At 37.2% G+C, this 19,029-nt stretch overlaps 2 protein-coding genes across 4 annotated transcripts in view; one reads left to right on the top strand and one right to left on the bottom strand.

The window, feature by feature from the left end:
* The first annotated feature begins 167 nt into the window (after positions 1–167).
* Positions 168–19,029, top strand: part of hpn (hepsin) — a 29,839-nt gene continuing 10,977 nt past the window's right edge. The window contains exons 1-9 of one of the 2 annotated variants that reach the window (XM_053488118.1): positions 168–439; positions 6,129–6,319; positions 7,341–7,426; positions 15,509–15,610; positions 17,162–17,203; positions 17,303–17,432; positions 17,523–17,636; positions 18,258–18,298; positions 18,706–18,871. In XM_053488118.1, the coding sequence (XP_053344093.1) occupies positions 7,408–7,426; positions 15,509–15,610; positions 17,162–17,203; positions 17,303–17,432; positions 17,523–17,636; positions 18,258–18,298; positions 18,706–18,871 (614 nt within the window). In that variant the 5' untranslated portion in view covers positions 168–439; positions 6,129–6,319; positions 7,341–7,407. Of the gene's footprint in view, positions 440–6,128; positions 6,320–6,777; positions 6,863–7,340; positions 7,427–15,508; positions 15,611–17,161; positions 17,204–17,302; positions 17,433–17,522; positions 17,637–18,257; positions 18,299–18,705; positions 18,872–19,029 lie in introns of those variants that run through there. The other variant, XM_053488117.1, reaches the window with a different exon arrangement.
* LOC128514319 (sialic acid-binding Ig-like lectin 14) lies at positions 1,088–10,668 on the bottom strand. Of its 2 annotated transcripts, XM_053488119.1 has the most exons (5): positions 10,493–10,668; positions 5,208–5,288; positions 4,576–4,965; positions 1,567–1,660; positions 1,088–1,493 (listed from the first exon to the last, which is right to left on the bottom strand). In XM_053488119.1, exons 2-5 carry the CDS (start codon positions 5,269–5,271, stop codon positions 1,439–1,441), a joined length of 603 nt encoding a protein of 200 aa, XP_053344094.1. In that variant the 5' UTR covers positions 5,272–5,288; positions 10,493–10,668; the 3' UTR covers positions 1,088–1,438. The 2 variants fall into 2 exon arrangements, with proteins under 2 accessions (XP_053344094.1, XP_053344095.1); XM_053488120.1 differs by lacking the exon at positions 10,493–10,668 and having other exon boundaries at positions 5,208–5,374.

Genomic DNA, 19,029 nt, shown 5'->3' with positions numbered 1-19,029 from the left:
ACAATAACAGCTTATTCTTGTACAATGAGTGATTCATCCTGTAGGGTGGGGGGGGGGTTATCTCAGGGCAAGGCAGGGAGGACACCCTGGATGGGGTGCCAACCTATTGCAGGGCACAAGTACAGTGTACCCACACACTCATACGAACACTTTGGGCAATTTGGAAATACCGGTTAGCCAACCAGCGGTTCCAAGAGACCATGCTAACCACCATGCCTCCTAAAACAAGCGAGTCATATCATTTTTTTTTTAGGTAAGATGTTTATTGAACATTAATGTAAGGAGTCGCCAGTGTCTGTGCTTTGTAAGAGTCTGATCAGCAACCTTAAGTCTCCTGACATTTCCAGGACAAAGGACTTTACACTTTTACTGCTTTTTTTGTTGTTGTATTTTTTAACTTCAAGAAAGAGAAACGAAGATATACCTGATATAATGTAATGTAAGTAAGAACTTGTTTCACCATAAATGTAACTAAAAATGGATTAAAAAAAGGTGTTACTGTTTAACACATGGAAATGTAGCCACTGACAAGTTGTTGGTTGAGTACAAATTATTAATTTTCGGTTGTTTAGTGTAACTCTTGCAACTCCAGGATTCCAGTTCATTTCCCGCCACAGTGATTGCAAGTTCTCCCTGTGCTTGGTGGGTTTCCTCCGATACTCCGGTTTCCTCCCAGAGTCCAAAGACATGCAATGTATGTTAATTGGTGTTCCCGAATTGCCCATAGTGTGTGAGTGTTGACCGGGAGTCTCACCACGGTTGTAAAGTAGGGATAAGTACAATAGTAATAATAATTGGCCTCCACCGTCCCTAGTTGGACTACAGAGGTTCCTAGATGAATGGATGGAAGAGTAACTTTTACACAAAACACTGGAATTTAAATTAGTGTGCAAATGCTCATTTAAAATACAACTGGAAAAAAAGAATAAGTTGTCCAGGAGACATGTGACTGGTTCATGTGATGTGCTGTGGCTGATTCTTTGCTGTTGCTTCGTTTCTGCTGTTACTGCTTTTTTCTGTTTTATTAATTCATCCTGAATACACTTTACTGGAGTATTATTGCAATGATACAATAGTAAGATTATATATTGAGAAATGTATCATTTATTTATCATCTTTACAAAGATATGCATTAGACTTTCAAAAATATACTGCACTTGGATAGAAGTTAGGATCAGTGGCTTATTATTTTTAAAAAATCTGTATAGTTTTAATAGAATAAAAAAAAACAGTAAATATATAATTCACAAAGACTGCACTGTTATTACATCATGAACTCATAACCATGTTTGAAGACTTTAAATTCTAATGAAACATACTGTAATAACCTGATGTCTAAGCTTACATTTATACAGCTACCCTTTATGACACAGTGAGTAAATTGAATAAATATAATCTAAATACAGAAGGTACAGTCCTGCTGTTGATCTGTTAACAATCACAGGTTGCATTCATCGTTAAGCACTGGCTGGAGGGATTTTGAGGCAGCATGTCTGAAAGAAAATAATGTTTCAGTGTCGATCTCTATGATTTTGTGAAGTACATAGTAAGAAAATCAATCTTTACCTTTTGGAACAAGCAAAAATGGTGACCATTACTGTGAGCAGGAGGAGAACTCCAAGCACAATGCCAACGGTGGCGGCAGAGCTGCTTCCTTTTGCTAGACACACACACACATACACACACACACACACACACACACACACACACACAGAGTTAATATACAAGTAAACGCATATTACTGTTTGTCAGAAACAATCTCACCTCCTGTCTTAGCCAGTGCTGAGGACATGTTTGACGTTTAGGCTATAAATAAATCTCTGCTTCTGCTTATCAATACTCTTTCATTAGTTACCTCAGTCTAACAGGAATTCATGCAAAAACTCTACACCTTTTTTAAACAGACATCGTTTTGCTCGTGTGTCATATCAAGGTGTTCCTCAGGGTTCTGTTTTAGGAACGTATATTTTGTATCATTTCAAACACTAATAATCCAACTTCTGTATTTTTTATTTTACTGTCATGTTAAAGATTGTCATGTTTCCCATATTTCTACCATTTACGTATCAATAGGGGAACAAAAGTGAAGATTAAAATGAAAATGAAAATTAAAAACACAATCGGTGTGGGTCTAAGGCTGCAATCCTTAGGAATCAAAACTATATAAAAAAACTCTGATAAGGAAAATTGCAATGAAACGATCGATCAACTTGTGATTCCAAGTTGGAAACATCTAGTACTCCTCCTACTGTATGAATCTGAATCAACACAGCTGATTTGTTTTTGTACAATAATGTGTTTTTTTTTTTTTTTTTTTTCCTGTCTTATCCGTCTCAAATCTCAAAAGCAGACGCTTGTCTTACAAACATTTTCCAGTGAAACCACCGTACCATGTTTAGGTCGGACCGATGCTCTGAACTGACTCAGACATTTCCACATACAGTGGATTGCAGGTTGTTTGCAGTTTTTTTAAGAGTTATGGAAAGAGTCTTTAGCACCTGTTTCATTTTCAAGTTTCAAAGACATTCCACAACATTAAATGTAGCTATAAATGCATATAAATGCATGTACGTCATTCCTTAATGAATAAAAATTCTAGTTGCATGAAAGGAATCAACCTCTTCATGATGTTCTAACATAGAAAACTAATCAGCGTTAAGGTGTCAACATTAACTCACATTTATTACATTGATTATTTCCTTAGCAGCGACACATGGAATGTTTTATTTCTTACTTTCTTACATAACAGTTATCAAATACCCATTTTGAATGGATAAGTATGAGTGTATGAGTCTGCTCACTCAGTTACTTTCACTACCTCTTTAAGGTCAGTAAGAGAACAAAAACTTTGTGTGTGTTTTTTTGAGTCCTTTTAAAGTCAAGATGTCTGTGACAGACAGGAAAAAGCTGCCAAGTCTCCAACGGCAACGGGAGGAAATGTTTGGCATGTGTCATAAAAATAAAACAAATTGTGTATTGTATGCCCTTCAGGATTTGTATAAGATTAAATAAATTTTGCACAAAAATCTAAATAGTTATTCAATAATGAATAATATATTATTATATAATAAGAGTTGCATAATAATAATATTCGATATATTATATACATGCTCTTAGAAGCACATGAGCCAACATATTGCGCAATGTAAAAATTATCATAAATATATATAATAAATAAATAAAAATTTGTGTTTTAATGATTCATTTATTCATCTTCTGAAGGATCACAGGAGCCTGTCCCAGGGTGCTTTGGGCACGAGGCAGGGTACAGGGTGCCAATCCATCACAGGGCGCGTATACACACACACACACACACACACACACACACACACACGCACACACACACACACACGCACACACACACACTATGGGCAATTTGGGATTGCCAGTGTGCCTGATCTGCATGTCTTTGGTCTGTGCTGTGGGAGGAAACTGGAATACCCAGAGAACACCCACCAGTTACGAAAAGAACTTGCAAACTCTACACACATAGACTTTGAACCCTTGACCCTGGAGTTGCAAAGTGTTTAACTGAGATAAATTACAAGTGATGCAAGTTAGTAATAATAATAATAATAATAATAATAATAATATTTCTTTAAAATTATTATTCATTTTGTTTATGTTATTATTAGGTGGCACGGTGCTGTAGTGGTTAGCACTGTCGCCTTTCACCTCCAGGGTATGGGTTCGATTCCCGGCCAGACTCGATTCCCGTCTCCGTGTGCATGGAGTTCGCATGTTCTCCCCGTGCTTGGTGGGTTTCCCCTGGGTACTCCGGTTTCCCCCCACAGTCCAAAGATATGCAGGTTAGGCTAATTGGTGTTCCCAAAATTGCCTGTAGTGTGTTTGTGTACAGTAAGTGTATGTGTGTGTGCTTTGCAATGGATTAGCACCCTGTCCAGGGTGTACCCTGCCTTGTGCCCTAAGTCTCCTGGGAATAGGCTTCAGGTCCCCGCGACCGTGAATGCAGGATACAGCAGTATAGAAGATGAGTTGTTATTATTATTATTGTTGTTATTGTTAATATAAAAAAATTAAATAAAAGGTAAAAATTGTTGCAAGAGTGCAAAAGCACTTTGATCCCATTATTTAAATGTATGAAATTTTTAATTTAAATTTAATTTTGCACTCTTTCTGGACATTCCTGTACACCATGGACACTTATGGACAGTGCAGACCTGCACACTCATGCACTTTTGCACATATTTCTATTTCATTTTTGCTTATTGTACATAAACACGGACAATTCTTTTTAAATTCTGTTTTTTTCCACACATTTATATTTGTACAGAATTCTTTATTGTATTTCTACAGCTAAGTTTTTCTTATATTTCATATTTTTATTTCTCCTTTATATCTATATTTTCCTTAGCTAAAGTTTTTTTTATATATATTTTATTGCTTATTTTATTCTGTATTTATTTCCTATTAATAATCTTTTTAAGGTCATGGGCTGTCGTTTAAGTATTTTACTGCATATCGTCCTGTGTATGTACTGTGTCCTCTCTCTAAAATTAACTGTAAAGGTTACAAACATCAATATCACGAGAGCATTAGGTGACGTTTCCTGACCTGTCACTCTTAGCATGACACCCCTCTGCTCAGGCAGTTTGCTCACAGGGTGGTTGGTGATGAAGCGGAACACGTACACGCCACTGTCCTTTATCCTCAGGTCGCTTATCCTGAGAGAGCAGTTTTTGGAGCCGAGCGAGCCCAGGTACTGGACCCGGCCCTGAAACACAGGCTCGGGGAAGATGTTGGCACTGTGGTACACGTAGGTGGGTGTGATGCACAGGCTCTGGTTCAGACACCACATCTCGGACTGCACTTGACGTGATCCAGACTCGTCGGGGAAGTCGTAAGTGCAGGGGAGCATCACCGTGGAGCCCTGAGGAGCCAGGATGGGGTTCACGGGAACATGGACCACCCAATCACCGGCCAGAACGCCTCCAGACAGGAATGCTAGAGACAGGGGCAGGAAGATACAGTATAAGTCTATGTCTCTCCCAAATCAAATCAGCTGGTGCTGCATTATTTGTCAATGAAAAACTCAGTAAATGTAAAATGATCCTGCAAAAAACTCATCGACACCATTACCTAGAATAAAATTTTTCTGGAATTGATTAGAGTAACATTAAGGGATTCTCATCCTTAAACGCCTCACTGCTCTACAATAATGCAAGCAATTAATTATATTGGCTCACCTGAAATAATCAGAGATGTCCACAGACACCTGTTCTCAAAGTAACGCTTGGACAACTTATCCATCTTGGTCTTACAGACGTCTGAAAAATAGAGGAAGAGTATTTAGAGGTTTGTGTTGTGAGTGAGTCTACTGTTTTACTTCCTTTTATACCCTTGTGTGTGTGTGTGTGTGTGTGTGTGTGTGTGTGTGTGTGTGTGTGTGTGTGTGTGTGTGTGTGTTTTGTCATGGCTGTTAGAGGAAATCAACCTTATTTTATCTAGCAATTTTTCCACTTGTATCTGTGACTGTAGCATGTTTCCCTGGTTACAAACCATATCATTATGGTCTGTCCCATAAACTTCACTGAGGTACTAAACTGCACCACAGGAGTGGCTAAGGAGGGGGGAAACGACCGTTAGTCAGAGCACGAAGTAACCATACTGGATGCTCTACAACATTAAATCTATCTATAAGTGGGTAAAATTTACTGTATGATGTAAAAACGATATTACAGTTTCAACTAGAGGTGCGACCTACAATATAAGGGAAATAAAACAATCCAGGATTTGCTATAATTGGGAAATAAGTAGAAGTAAAAAGACCTTCATAGTTTTATGATCAGTTGTATGCATTAAATGTTTAAGCCAGTATAGTTCAGTTATTAATGCATGATTAAAGCTTTGTTGACGTTTCTTTAGTGACTTTATGAGTAATAACTTGACTAGACAGATCAGACGAGATCTTCATTCTTAACATAACTTCGACCAGTATGAAGATGTTTTAAAGAAGGCCTATCTGATGTCTGATGTTTTACCATTGTTTTTTAAAATTTCAAATATATTCTGTTATTTCGAGATTCCTAGCTTCCAACAATAACGAGGACAAATGCTGGGGCATACATCATAAACATCTTCATTTACCATGCTTATCCTGTGTACAGGGTTGTGAGGGGCCTGGAGCCCATCCCAGGAGGCTTAGAGCATGAGACGGAGGAACACAAGCAATTTGAGAACGCCACTTAACCTGACCATTGGACTGTGGAAGGAAACCGAAATATACGGAGAAAACCCACCAAGCACGGAGAGAACAACCACACAAACCAGAGGCAGGAATCGAACCCTGACCCTGGAGGTGCGAGGCCGCAGTCTAACCAATACACCACCGTGGTGCACGCATTTAATCATAACATTCTAAATCATTATGAGTCTACTTACTGTATGTTTTCTTTAGTGTGTGTGTCTCATGGGTAGAAAGGTATGCAGTTTGTGCAGACCACCTGGATGTGCACTTAAACACTTAAACACTTAAAGTGCGCCCTTACAAGTGTTTCACATAGGCTTCTGTAGGCCACTGTTTAGTGCAATAGTGTGTGGTTTGAGACGCAGCCACGAGCACCTGAGCCCCTCCTTTTAAACACACCTGGCCCACTGGGACAGCTTTCACTGACCGGAAGAAGAGAGAGAGAGAGGGAGGGAGGGAGGGAGAGAGGGAGGAAAGGGGAGTGCGAGAGGAACAGCGTCAGGGTGTCCGAGAAAAAGCTCCCTTTTTAACCGAATAACAGAAAGGCTTGGTGACTCCAGGGACGAGCTAAATGTCAGAGTGGACGCGGTGAGGGACATCTGCTCATGTTCTGTAGGACTTCATACAGAAAGACACCTGCTGCTGAGGAACAAGGTGAGGGCTTTTATTCCCGAAAAAACTGAAAGGAGAAGAGGATAAAAGCCGCGTGTTTTAGCGGATCAGACGCGACTTTAGAAATCAGTTGTTTATTTAGTAAAAAGTTTCCAACCTGACACTTTGATGTTTGTTGCTGTCAGTTGCTGGGATTAGAACCTAAACAAAACACACTTCAAAGACATCAACTGTAATGGATTTAAAACAAAACGCACTTCAAAGGCATTAAGTGTTTAAATATTTGAACCGTTTAACCGTTTCTAACGTTTTTTCTTTTCTTTTGTTTTTTTGCCTTCAAATCCTCATAAATGTCGCAAATCTTTGGCACTTGGATCTAGAACTCGGTTTGCCCTTTGGTTTATTTAACTTGCTTAACCCTTCTTTCAGCTGTTGGAATTTGTTTCATGTGCTGATTAAATGAAACTTCTGATCATTCAGAAAAAAATAAATCAATTAATGATAAATGTTTGATTGGCAGGTGAAGTGAGTTATTTCTGGGGGAGACCCGCATCCTCTTGGTTTCCTTTTTTTCTTTCTGAAGGGAGATGACAGAAAAAAAGATAGGTGAGTTCCAGAACACACACACACACACACACAGCCTTGTTTTGACATGGAGCTAGACATCTGTTAAACATTAATAAGGTTAGACCGAAGCGGATTAGACATGTTTTGTTCAAACTTGGTGTAATAGCTCGTTATAAGTACTGTAACAAGGTGAAAAGTCAACGCTGGCAAGCGGTCCACATCAAGATGTTAAGATCTATGTTAAGATTTTTGATTTTTTTTTTTTTGGATCAAGCACAGAAATAGCACTTGATGATTCACTGTTTAGAGTACTGTTTGTGATGATTACTCAGTCTGCTCACGACAAACACATTTTCCTTATTAAAGTGGGCATTGACGTGTACGACTGTTCATCACGATTCTGTCACAGACGTAATAACATAATTCTTAGTTGTGATTTGAGATCAGCGAAGATCCCAAAGCCACTTTAGGCGATGAGAATTTTTTTGTTTAACGAAAGGTTTACAAGGAATTTAGTGTCTTTTTCCTATTTTTGTGCGTTAAATAGTAAATAGGAATCAATTACAGGTAAGAACTTTATTTGAGTAAAGTGATTTGGGAAGTAGAAAACTTCAGAGTTTTTATTTGATTTAATTCATATGATTTGTTCAGTTTAGATTTGTTTACTGTTTTATAACCTGATCTAAAGATTTTTATTTATGGTGGATTACACCGGTGTTTATACATTTATAGCCTCTATATGCATCGTTTATAAGCATCATATTCATGCAATACGCAGACTATATCCTTTAGGCAATAACACCCGAGAAGGAGTGCTGTTGTGATGAATATCAGCATGGCTGTGATGTGGTTGTAGGCATGATGCCACAGCCTGAAACACTTATTTTAACTTATTAACTTCCAGGTTCTGGGGTTAAATCCCAAAAGGCAATAAATGGAAAGCTAGGATGCTAGAGTATACAATCCCTTGTCACATACACCAAGTAGTGCCCTTGATGTAGGGTTACAGAGGGATTTGGGATTCAGGCTTGTGTTAGAAGCTAGTCTTGTACTGTAGCTCACCTTAGACATAAATTAAACAACATGAATGAGATTCAGAGCGAGTTAGCATTCAGAGCAGTTATTTCGGAGACAACGTGTTGTTTAAGACGACATAACGTTATCAGATGTGTGTTCTTGCTGAAAGTGCTTCTGTGACTGGTTGTAAATGTGGGTTTTGGCAGGTAGCTGCTCTCCCCTCAGTACTGCATAGAAACTCACAGATGCAGCAATCGACAGTTACTGTCTACTCGTTGAATGCCTCTCGTCCAATCAAATTACTGGGTCAGTTACCTACAGTTACTGTTGTATAATGCAGGATCGAATACGGCTGCAGGTTAGGACCAGCTGATGTCTATTTGAACTCAACACCATCCAAGCATTAAAAGTGTCAGACCATGGCAGAGACAACGAAGGGAAGATTTAAATGCCGTTCTTTGCATAACTCCACATTTGACTTCTTCACACTTGCTACAAACTAAGGTTTTTATTAAGAAGACGTGTTATCTTTTTAATTCAGCCCGGTTGCTTTTACATTGTAATAATTTCCAATCAAGACAAAATTCTCAGGAATTCAGCAGAGCGTGCTTTCTTTTGGTTTATACAATCACTGTTGAAAAGACTACAGGGCTGCGTGTCACACTATTTAGAAAAATATTATAATATAAGATAAGACTGTATTTTTAATGTTTCTGCATGTGTTTATGGAGAAAAATTGTAAATGTATCTGAGCACTTTGAGCACTTCACACTCACATACAACTTATATTAAAATTCTCTTAATGTATGTTATTTAACAATCGCCTCAGTTTCAATCCACCATTAAAAATGTAAAGTAACAAATTAACGAACGATTAACTAATACGAGTGACGTTCAAGTCAAACCAGGACTTTTAACAGAACCCTTTATTCCTCTATATAAACCACTCCTACACTAATGCTCTTATCTCAGTGTTTCACTAGTGCCTGGAAACCATCAAGGTAGAAAGTTTTCTCAATACGGCAAAGCTACGATCAGACTGCCTGTCTGATTCATGTCTGAAACGCCGGCCTCCAAGGAGCTCCTTTAATTTTCTAAACATGTGGAAATGGCTTGAAGCGAGGTCAGGACTGTACGGGGGACGTGACAATGACTCCCAGTCGAGTAACTGTAATGTGCAAGTGGTGTTGGTGAATGATTGTGTCTATAAACTTTCGCACTTTTCGCGTCTATAAACTTTTGACTCGAATGCCTCTAGTAAGTTGAATAGGATGATTGGAATTAACAGCAGGTGCTCACTGAGGGCTGCGTGATTTGTTAAAAAAAAAAAAAAGAATAAAGAATCACATAAGGATTATTTTGACACTTTATTATTTGATTATTTTGATAATACACTGTTAAATGTCCCATTTTGTAATCAAATACTCTCATTAAGAGGATGTTCACCAATATTTATTCAGCACCAAAAAAGATGCAGAAAATAAACAAATACAAAAATTAAACAAATACTCAAGTTATCGACAACCTCTACATAAATTCCAGACTATATGTACATCACCTGCATGATTTCATTTTTAATTAAAAGTTTATTTTGATTAATGGTGCAGCACTTGCGCTGACACTGGAGACTCCTTCAATAAATGTGAAATTTACACACGTTTTTAATTTGTTTATGTGACGTGCCCTTTGTATGGGTCCCCATGTTGAACTGGTATTACAGTATAAAAACGATATTAGAATTAAAATTCTACTTCTAATTCTAGTATTAGAATAAGCACATTAACATTAATGAGCAACGATGTCTGAGCGATCCAGAATATAACGTCTCCGTGGCCGGACCTGTATGCAGAATATGTCTAAAAATATATGTATATACAATAATCTGACAAAATAGTCCGAGTTATCACATAATCATTGGTATACAATAGAGAAGACTAGAGATTAAAACTGCACAGACTCTGTTTAATAAATATCCTGTTAATTCAGTATCCATACAGATAACAGTTACGGTTTTTGTCTCCAGGCTTTAAATCAGATCCTACTGTAGCATCGTCTCGAAGTGTTTTGGTTAAATCCCAGCAGACTCACCTCACAGAGAAACGCAGCGACGGGTGAAGAAACTGTTAGAATACCACTAGGAGTACATTTTTTTGTCTCTGCCTACTCGACTGTAACCTGACCTCAGAGGTGTGTCTGTCTCGTACGACACACACACATACACACCGCACACTTAATAACCTTCTGCATACGATAGTTGACATCATGATGATGGGTTACAGCGTGGCTGCATTAGCGCGTAGAAATAATGAGTATTTATACCAAGTGTCCAGCCTGAGCGGCGATGTGTGTGTGTGTGTGTGTGTGTGTGTGTGGAATAAGTGCATTCCTCAGCGTAAAACCATTAAGCTGTTTTACTGGAAACAGCATCAGCAGAGCTCATGACTCACAGCCGTGACTCACCGAGGACTCGGACGCGTGCAGGAGTGTGTACGGCACATTAAACACCTCCAAACTGCAGGGGTTCATCATTCAGGGTTTTCAGCTCATGGTGACGCGGTGCGTCTTGTTGATTCCTTTTCATTACATTCAGTTAAATCCAGTTTGAATCACTTAAGTGTTTGATTTAATTCACTTTTGTTTTGTTTGATTTAATTCAGGATACCACAATGTGATTCAGTTTGATTCAGTTTGATGAATTCAGTTTAATTCAGGGTGACACTGTGGAATTATATTTGATTTAGTTCAATTTGATTCAGTTCAGGGTTCCAAAGTATACAGTAATTTTATTTGATTCTGTTTGATTTATGGAGCTACTCTGTGATTTTATTTAGATTCATCTTAATTTGATCCAAGTCGAATATGCGCGGCTCTGCACTGGTATTAGATTAAATTCAGTTCTATTTGATTTTATTATTCTATAGCACCTTTAAAAAATATGAACATTACTATGCAAAAAATATTAGCTGTTAAGTACATTAAGTGAAAAAATCATTCCAGAAAGATGAAATGTGTTTATATTTGATTCAGTTTAATTTAATTCACTTTAGTTCTGTTTGATGTAATTCAGGGAGCTACAATGTGATTCTGTTCGGTTTAGTTCGAAAACTTCGGTTTGATGCAGCGTCTCACAGTGATGTTTTATTTAATTCTGTTTAGTTCATCATGATTTAATTCAGGGCGCCACAGTGCAGTTAATTCAGTTTGATTTCAGTAAGTTTGATTTAATTCACTTTGTTACAATTACTTTTGATTGGTTTAATTTAGTTTTATTTCACTGCTGGAAAGTGATTATTTTTTCTTCTTCACTTCCTGCGAATGCGATTTGCTTTATGAAGCCACTGTGTGATTTTATTCGCCTTAATTTGATCCAACTCAATCATGCAAGGCCCTGCAATGTTATTAGATTAAATTAAGTTCTATTCGGTTGAGTTTACATTTTATTCTTATAGAATCTAAAAAAAAAAATATCAAGAAAACAAGAAAAATCACACCAGAAAGACATAACGTCAAATAAAAGTATTATTTTGTAAAGTTAAATAAATTGTAAAATGTATTAATTAAACATACAAAAAGAAGAAAATAAAAGTGACGTGCAAGAGGAAAAAATTGTAAAACATATTAGTATTAAATTCATGTTATTAGTTAATATTTTACAGACTCATTGTTGTGACTCATTGTTGTGTGACTCTGCTTTAGGTCTGAGTTAAAGAGGACAGATCCAAGAAAAGGGTCAGTTTATAATGTCAGGAATTAAACTATTTAGTAAATAAATAAGAGACTAATTTAGAATTAAATATTTCGGTTTTATTTCATTCAGCTGAAATAAAAATAAATCATTCCGAGTATTGATTTCTTTTGATTATTTACCTTTATTGGTGTCCTTATGGAATGATTCTAATGAATAATATCTGTTAGTTAGACAGGTGATAAATCTTTTTTAAAATAAAAACAGATGAATGTTTATTTCTTATCAGATATTTAGTTTGTGACCTTAGTTTGACATTTTGTGATCATCAAGAGGAAATCACAATACAGTATATATACTGTGTAAACCTTTACTACTGTACGCAGAACTGTACTCGCAGACAGCAGACGCAGTTTATTTACAGTAAAGCTATAAGAGGTTGTTGGCAGTCAGTCAGGTGTGGAAGTCAGAAGTGGGGAAACTGGGAGCCGTGCGCTGGCAGATCGCAGTGTCAGGACTTTTTCCAGGTGCGACACAAAAGTGGTGTTTGTTCAGTGGTGAAATGGGTCAAACCGGCCGCGGACGCGCTCCGGGCTCAGGACGGCCGCGACTGGCCAAGAAGTGTCGCTCTGTGTCCTTTATTTAAATCCAAGACTTTCATTTCAAGAAAATACATAGAAACCAGTTAAATATATAAAGCTTTAAATAGAGCTAAATGCAAAAGTTTTTGTTTTAGCAACGAAACATTTTTGTTCCTTAAATGAATGACAAATGTCATGGCCTGAAATAACCCCGTCCTGTCTAAACTGCCCTGAAAAAGATAATTATTTTTTTTCTTTTCATTCTGTATCAAGTTTAAACACCGCAGCAGAACCCGTGCCGTGTTTCTGGTCATGGTGTTCGGTCTATGTGACAAATTCCAAGCATGCATTTTCCTTAGCAAGCGATTTCTCCAAGGTCACGCTCGGCTAACTGAAACATCTCAACATCCAAACCGTGCTGTTAGGAAACAGGAACATGTGAAATGTCCCGTTCCTTATATTGTAACAGTTCAGCTTGGGTTCAACAGATAAAAGATTATATTTCAAATGTGCAAACCACATTTTTAAAAAGTGAATATCAGAGATCATGAATGTGGCAGAGGGGGAAACGGAGGGGAACACTGGTCGAGCTCTCTGGACGTGTTCTGCTTCCACTAAAGACTTTTGGGTTGAAGTTCAGCAGTAAGCAGGAGGCAGTGATGTGGTGGGGGCTAAAACTTATGCCAAAGTGAGGTAACATCTGAATTTATAGGTTGAAGCCAAGAAGGTGGAGCTTTAGATGCTTTAGTTCCTTTAAACTTAATCTTTATAAATGAAGGTTTTGCCACATTGGAGGACCAGAAACTTCAATTCAATTCAATTTTATTTGTAAAGCGCTTTTAACAACTGTCATTGTTGCAAAGCAGCTTTACACAATTTAAGTTTGTATGGAATGTGAATGTGTATGAATCAAAATAGTCAGATCGTCCCTGGTGAGCAAGCCGAGGGCGACATTGGCAAGGAAAAACTCCCTGAGATGGTAGTAGGAAGAAACCTTGAGAGGAACCAGACTCACCAGGGAACCCATCCTCATCTGGGTGAAACAGAGAGCAGTAAATGATCTGCGTTTATACAGTGTGTTAGGTGGCAGCCAGTTCAGCATAACAGTTAATGTTAATTGATGTCAATATGGAGTCCAGGTAGTTATTAGAGACAATTGCAGTCTTAAACCCTCGAGCAACAGCAGCCAAGTCAAGTCCTCAGAGAAACAGTTGCCAACACCAGTCGAGTCCAGAACCGTCTTCTAGGTAGAGAGAATCATCCCCAGACATGAGACGCATCCCAGAGAGACACACGGGGCATCCATGTGACGAGATCTCCATCCAGAAGCAGGGCACCAGGATGGGTCAGACAGGTCCGGAGGGCAGAGGGAGTCTGGATCACTGGCAGCTCAGGAAGGACATGTGTAGCTCGACACAGAGAGAGAGGGAAGAGAGAGAAACCAGTCTCAGAAAAATTTCTGTATGCCTGTATGTCTGTCCAGCCAGATTTTGTCACAGCATCACTCAAAACTGGCTGTACAGAGTTTAATGAATCTTTTGCAGTCCATTGATATCCGCCTCAATGTCTCAATGTAAACAAACACAGCGCTGAAGTGGTATAAGTGAATTTTAACCACTGGAGTGGTTTTAAGCCAAAACTTCATCTTTATCCTTTTATCTACTTTTTCCATTTCTCATCTGTGATTCACTCTCCGATTACCGAACAGGGAGTGTATTTGTCTGAGCACCAAAGAAGGACAACTTAGTGTAAACAATGCATAAGATACTCAACCTTACTCTTATAAATAAACTCTTTAACCGTCAGTGACGCGTACTTTACTTATGGTAGTATATTTTGTATTTTTCTCTGTGTTCGGGTTTGACACGGTCTCAAGACTGGTTCCAAAATTTTAGACACATACAGTGTAAGCGTTTATTCATCTCTCCATGATGTCCACTGACTTTTATTCTTTATTCTTAATATGTTACTGTATATAAACCAGATGTGACAAACTTTTCTCCAACACTTGGTGCAATTCCTTTTATTTTCCATTTAAAACTAGAGTTAACTTTAGATTTAAGTGGAGTAAAGTGTGCTGTAATTATGCCGACTATATATAATTAATTAAAAATGATTGGAAGGTAAATAAATTGAATTCTCAGTTCTGAACTGTCACTCTCTGGAAGCCCCGCCCCCTTCCACAGCGGCTTCCTTCCACTCGACAAAGGGACAATGTTTTAAGTTGACTAACGTGAAATACGCTGCCTGGCTTTACAGTGAGTCATGTGATGTTGAGTTCATGCTTAAAAGTACATGAAGCCGCTGTCTGTTTTTTAAACCCTAGCTCTAGTCATTGTGTTTGAAGTTTTCAGGATTTATTTGGAATTATAATAAAGATTCTGGCACGCTTGTTGCACGTGGTGCTTTATGCAACAGATCACCACCTCATGGTCAGATCTGACGAATCCAGGCCTGGGACAGTGTGACACTCGCGCCGTCTGTGTGTGTGTGTGTGTGTGTGTGTGTGTGTGTGTGTGAGTGAGGGGAGTAGATTATGGCACTAGTATTAAATCCGCAGTTTACTTTGTGTCCACGGACGTGCTGACTTTGGACTATTGATCTCATTCTTCTCTCATCTCTCTACACACACTTGTCGTCGCGCTTCGTTTTTTTTTTTTGTCTCGCGCTAGATTTTGGCGAAATCACTTCATGTTCGTGTTAATGACGTTAATAACGTATTATGATCACTTACAACATGTCATGTAGGGGCGTTGTGATGTCAGACTTATATGATATCAGTAGTTCATACACACATTACGAGGTTGTCTGTAAGTTGTGATTATTCTGATCGGACAGGAGCACCAGGGATGACCCCATGTAGCCGGTGGCGAGCCGCGGTCGCCGTGGGTGTGACCGCCGTGGTCCTGGCAGGACTGGGAGCCGCAATCTGGGCCCTGGGTGAGTCTGGGCTGGACAGTGTGGTGTGTGCTGAGTAAGGAATGAACAACTGTGTGCTGTGCTGTTACGGTAAAATAACAAACCACAGGGTGATATGAAGACACAAGGTCACTGTTACCACCCTGAATTCGATGGTTTATTTTTAGCACATGGGTGATTTCAATAAAGTCGAATGTTGAAATGATGACCTACAGTAGAAAGAGTGGGGCTTTTAAATACATGCTAATAAAATAACTCAAATTAATCACGTGACTCAAGCAACTAATCTTTCTAAACAATTAAAATAAGAATATAGAATTCTAAAAGAATATTCGCACATCAGAATAAGAAATTAAACACTAAGCAGTATTAATGTACAGAAAGTATTTACATACATTAAGAACATATACAAATATATATATAAATATATTACGGTGGCCCTGAAGTGCAAAACAAATTAACAAAACCCAAACCAAATTAACAAATCCAAAAACAAAATAACAAAAACAAAAACAGAACAAAAAAACTCCCCTCAACAAAAAATTTTTTTTTTTGCATTTTGTTATTTGGTTCTGAATTTGTTAATTTGTTTTCCATTTTGTTAATTTGTATTGCACTTCACAGCCAGTCAGATATTAGTTATTTTGTTTTTAGTTTTGTTAATTTGTTTTGCACTTCACGGCCACCGTAAAAATAAAAAAATTAAAATTATTTGTTACATACACAACCCTACACAATATGATATGCAGTGAAATGCTTACACAACTGTTTGTGAAAAAAAAAATAAGAGAGGGAAATGGCAATAAAAAAGAATGTAAGATATAAAGTCTACAATATGTAGTAATATGTTTAAAAAAGGGTATGAACTGTATAAATAAACTGTATAAAGTAATGGAATAACCATATTAATTACTAAAATAAAACATGAGAAAGAAGGAAGGAACAAATACATTGACAATTTGTTTTTTACTACTATAACATTGCGCTTATAAAAAAAAAAATTCTTCATAAATAAAGTGAATAGTTGGTCATTATAGCTAATAATAAATGCATTATCAAATAAAGTAAGAATAAATAAATAAGAATATTTTTTATAAGAGGTGATAAAAAATACAGAAATTCTGGAAAAGTAAAATTAAGAGTAGAAGTCCTCCATTTACAATTGTACTTGAGCAAAAGTACAAAAAAATAAACTTACCTTCAACTTTACTTAAGTACTGTATCAGATGTATTAAGCATGTTTTATTAACACACCCGTGTGGTTATGTAACGCCACGCTGTACACAGATGTAGTGAAGTAGAAAGTACAGATATGTGTATGTAGTGGAGTAAAAGTTAAAATATCCATTAATAAAGCTATTTAAAGTAAAAAATATATATATATATTTAATGCAGTAAAAAGTAAACATACTTATTTACCTTCCACATTAGATCAATAGGTTATTATATTATAATATTTGCAGTATATAATCCTATTATTTATATGTTACATAACGTACTGTATATTGATCTCTTCTTGGCGCTGGTGTGATACGGTGATGATTATTTCACAACCGTGTGTTTGTTTTGCAGCTACGTACATAAAGACAGCTGAAGACACGGGTTTATATGACGGTAAGAAAATATCAGAACGATGTTTAAATCCTGGAGATACAAGATTTTAGTTGTTGGAGTATCTGCTGTTTAACACAACGCGTTTGTTCCTCGCTACAGTGCAGGTGAGCGTAGCGGACCAGAGACTGCGAGTGTTTGACTCCGCCCAGCGGCGGTGGAGACACATCTGCACGTCCGGCGCCAACCAGCTGCTCGCTGCCATCAGCTGCGAGGAGATGGGCTTCGTCAGGTGACGTCACGATAGCAAATATAGAGAAGGAAAGAACGCAAAAGCAGAAAAGCATTTTATTTTATTTTTATTTTTTTTTCACTTTTGCAGGGCGATAAATTTCTCCATCACATGCGCTCCTGATGGCAGCAGCCACGAGTTCTTCTGCGTCAAAGAGAGCGAGTTAACCTACGGCAAGAAGATCGGCACCGCGCTGTACCCCTGGTGAGACTCCATCGGGCTCGGCAATATGACCGTGTGATACATGACATCATGATACATGACATCACGGTTTTAGGAATAGTTCCAGATGTTGTTAAATGCTTCTTTTTATTATATTGTATCATTTTACATTTATGATTTAAATGATTAAATTTATATTTAAATCAATGTAAATGTATAAATTTATTATTATTATTATGTCAATTATTTTGCACAGAATTTTTTCATACATTGATTATTAATAATATAATAGTAATAATAATAATGACAATTATTATTACTAAACATTATTATTTGTTAATCGCTGCACTCTTTTACTGAAAGTTAAAAAAGAAAAAGAAATTTGCTATTTTATTTATATTTTCTGACTGCTTTGCTGAAAATTTCTGATCAAACCCAAAAATCATGATACACATACGGTATGTTATAAAAATCTTTTTCATAATCGGGATACAGTGTTGTTTATCACTCTAATTAGAATCTAATTATATGAGTGAAGAAAAAATTAACAACTGTAATTTAATCTCTTTTTTCGGAATGAATCAGTTGGATACAAATTTAGTGTACTGATCTAAAATGATTCGAATCACTTAAAAGAATCATTTTGTAATGTCTGTGTTTCAGTAAATGTGAAAAAGGACAGATTGTTCAAGTGCTTTGTCAAGGTAAGATCACATGAACATATTTTTATAGAAACAAATCATCATTATTATTATGATTATAATTATGATTATTATTATGATGATGATGATGATTATGATAATAATAATAATAATAATCACCATCATCATCATCATCATTACCATCATAATAATAATAATAATGATGATGATGTCTATTATTATTATTATTATTATTATTATGATTATTATTTTTAGTAGTAGTAGTAGTAGTAGTATGATGATGATGATGATTATTATGATGATGATGATGATTATTATGATTATTATTATTAGTAGTAGTAGTAGTAGTAGTATTATGATTATTATTATGCTCTAGTGTGCAAACACACCTGCCTGTATGCTGTATATGCAGCGTAAGCGCCTCAGTGTTTTGTCCTGTGGGTGTGTAGACTGCGGGCGGCGCATGCTCCCTGAGGAGCGGATTGTCGGAGGTGTGGACGCGCGACAGGGCTCGTGGCCGTGGCAGGTCAGTCTGCAGTATGATGGAGTTCACCAGTGTGGAGGATCCATCATATCAGACCGCTGGATCATCAGTGCTGCACACTGCTTTCCTGAGTAAGTCACACACACACACACACACACACACACACACACACACACACAAAAAAAATCTATTATGGGTTAAGTAACAAAATAAATAAATCACAGTTTGTTTTTTTTATATATACACTATATAGACAAAAGTATTCGGCCAAACCTGTTGAATTCATTGA

The sequence above is a fragment of the Clarias gariepinus genome, chromosome 26 (assembly GCF_024256425.1).
Source record: "Clarias gariepinus isolate MV-2021 ecotype Netherlands chromosome 26, CGAR_prim_01v2, whole genome shotgun sequence".
Lineage (NCBI taxonomy): Eukaryota > Metazoa > Chordata > Actinopteri > Siluriformes > Clariidae > Clarias > Clarias gariepinus.
The sequence above is the reverse complement of the archived record's forward strand: the minus strand, read 5'-3'. Positions and strand labels throughout refer to the sequence as shown.

What these genes read in the sequence shown, in the direction of transcription:
- LOC128514319 (XM_053488119.1), bottom strand. Translation starts at nt 5,271, where the DNA reads ATGGATAAGTTGTCCAAGCGTTACTTTGAGAACAGGTGTCTGTGGACA. An exon ending in GACATCTCTGATTATTTCAG is followed by an intron (nt 4,966 to 5,207) that starts GTGAGCCAATAT and finishes CCCTGTCTCTAG; the next exon opens with CATTCCTGTCTGGAGGCGTT. An exon ending in TGTCATGCTAAGAGTGACAG is followed by an intron (nt 1,661 to 4,575) that starts GTCAGGAAACGT and finishes GTGTGTGTCTAG; the next exon opens with CAAAAGGAAGCAGCTCTGCC.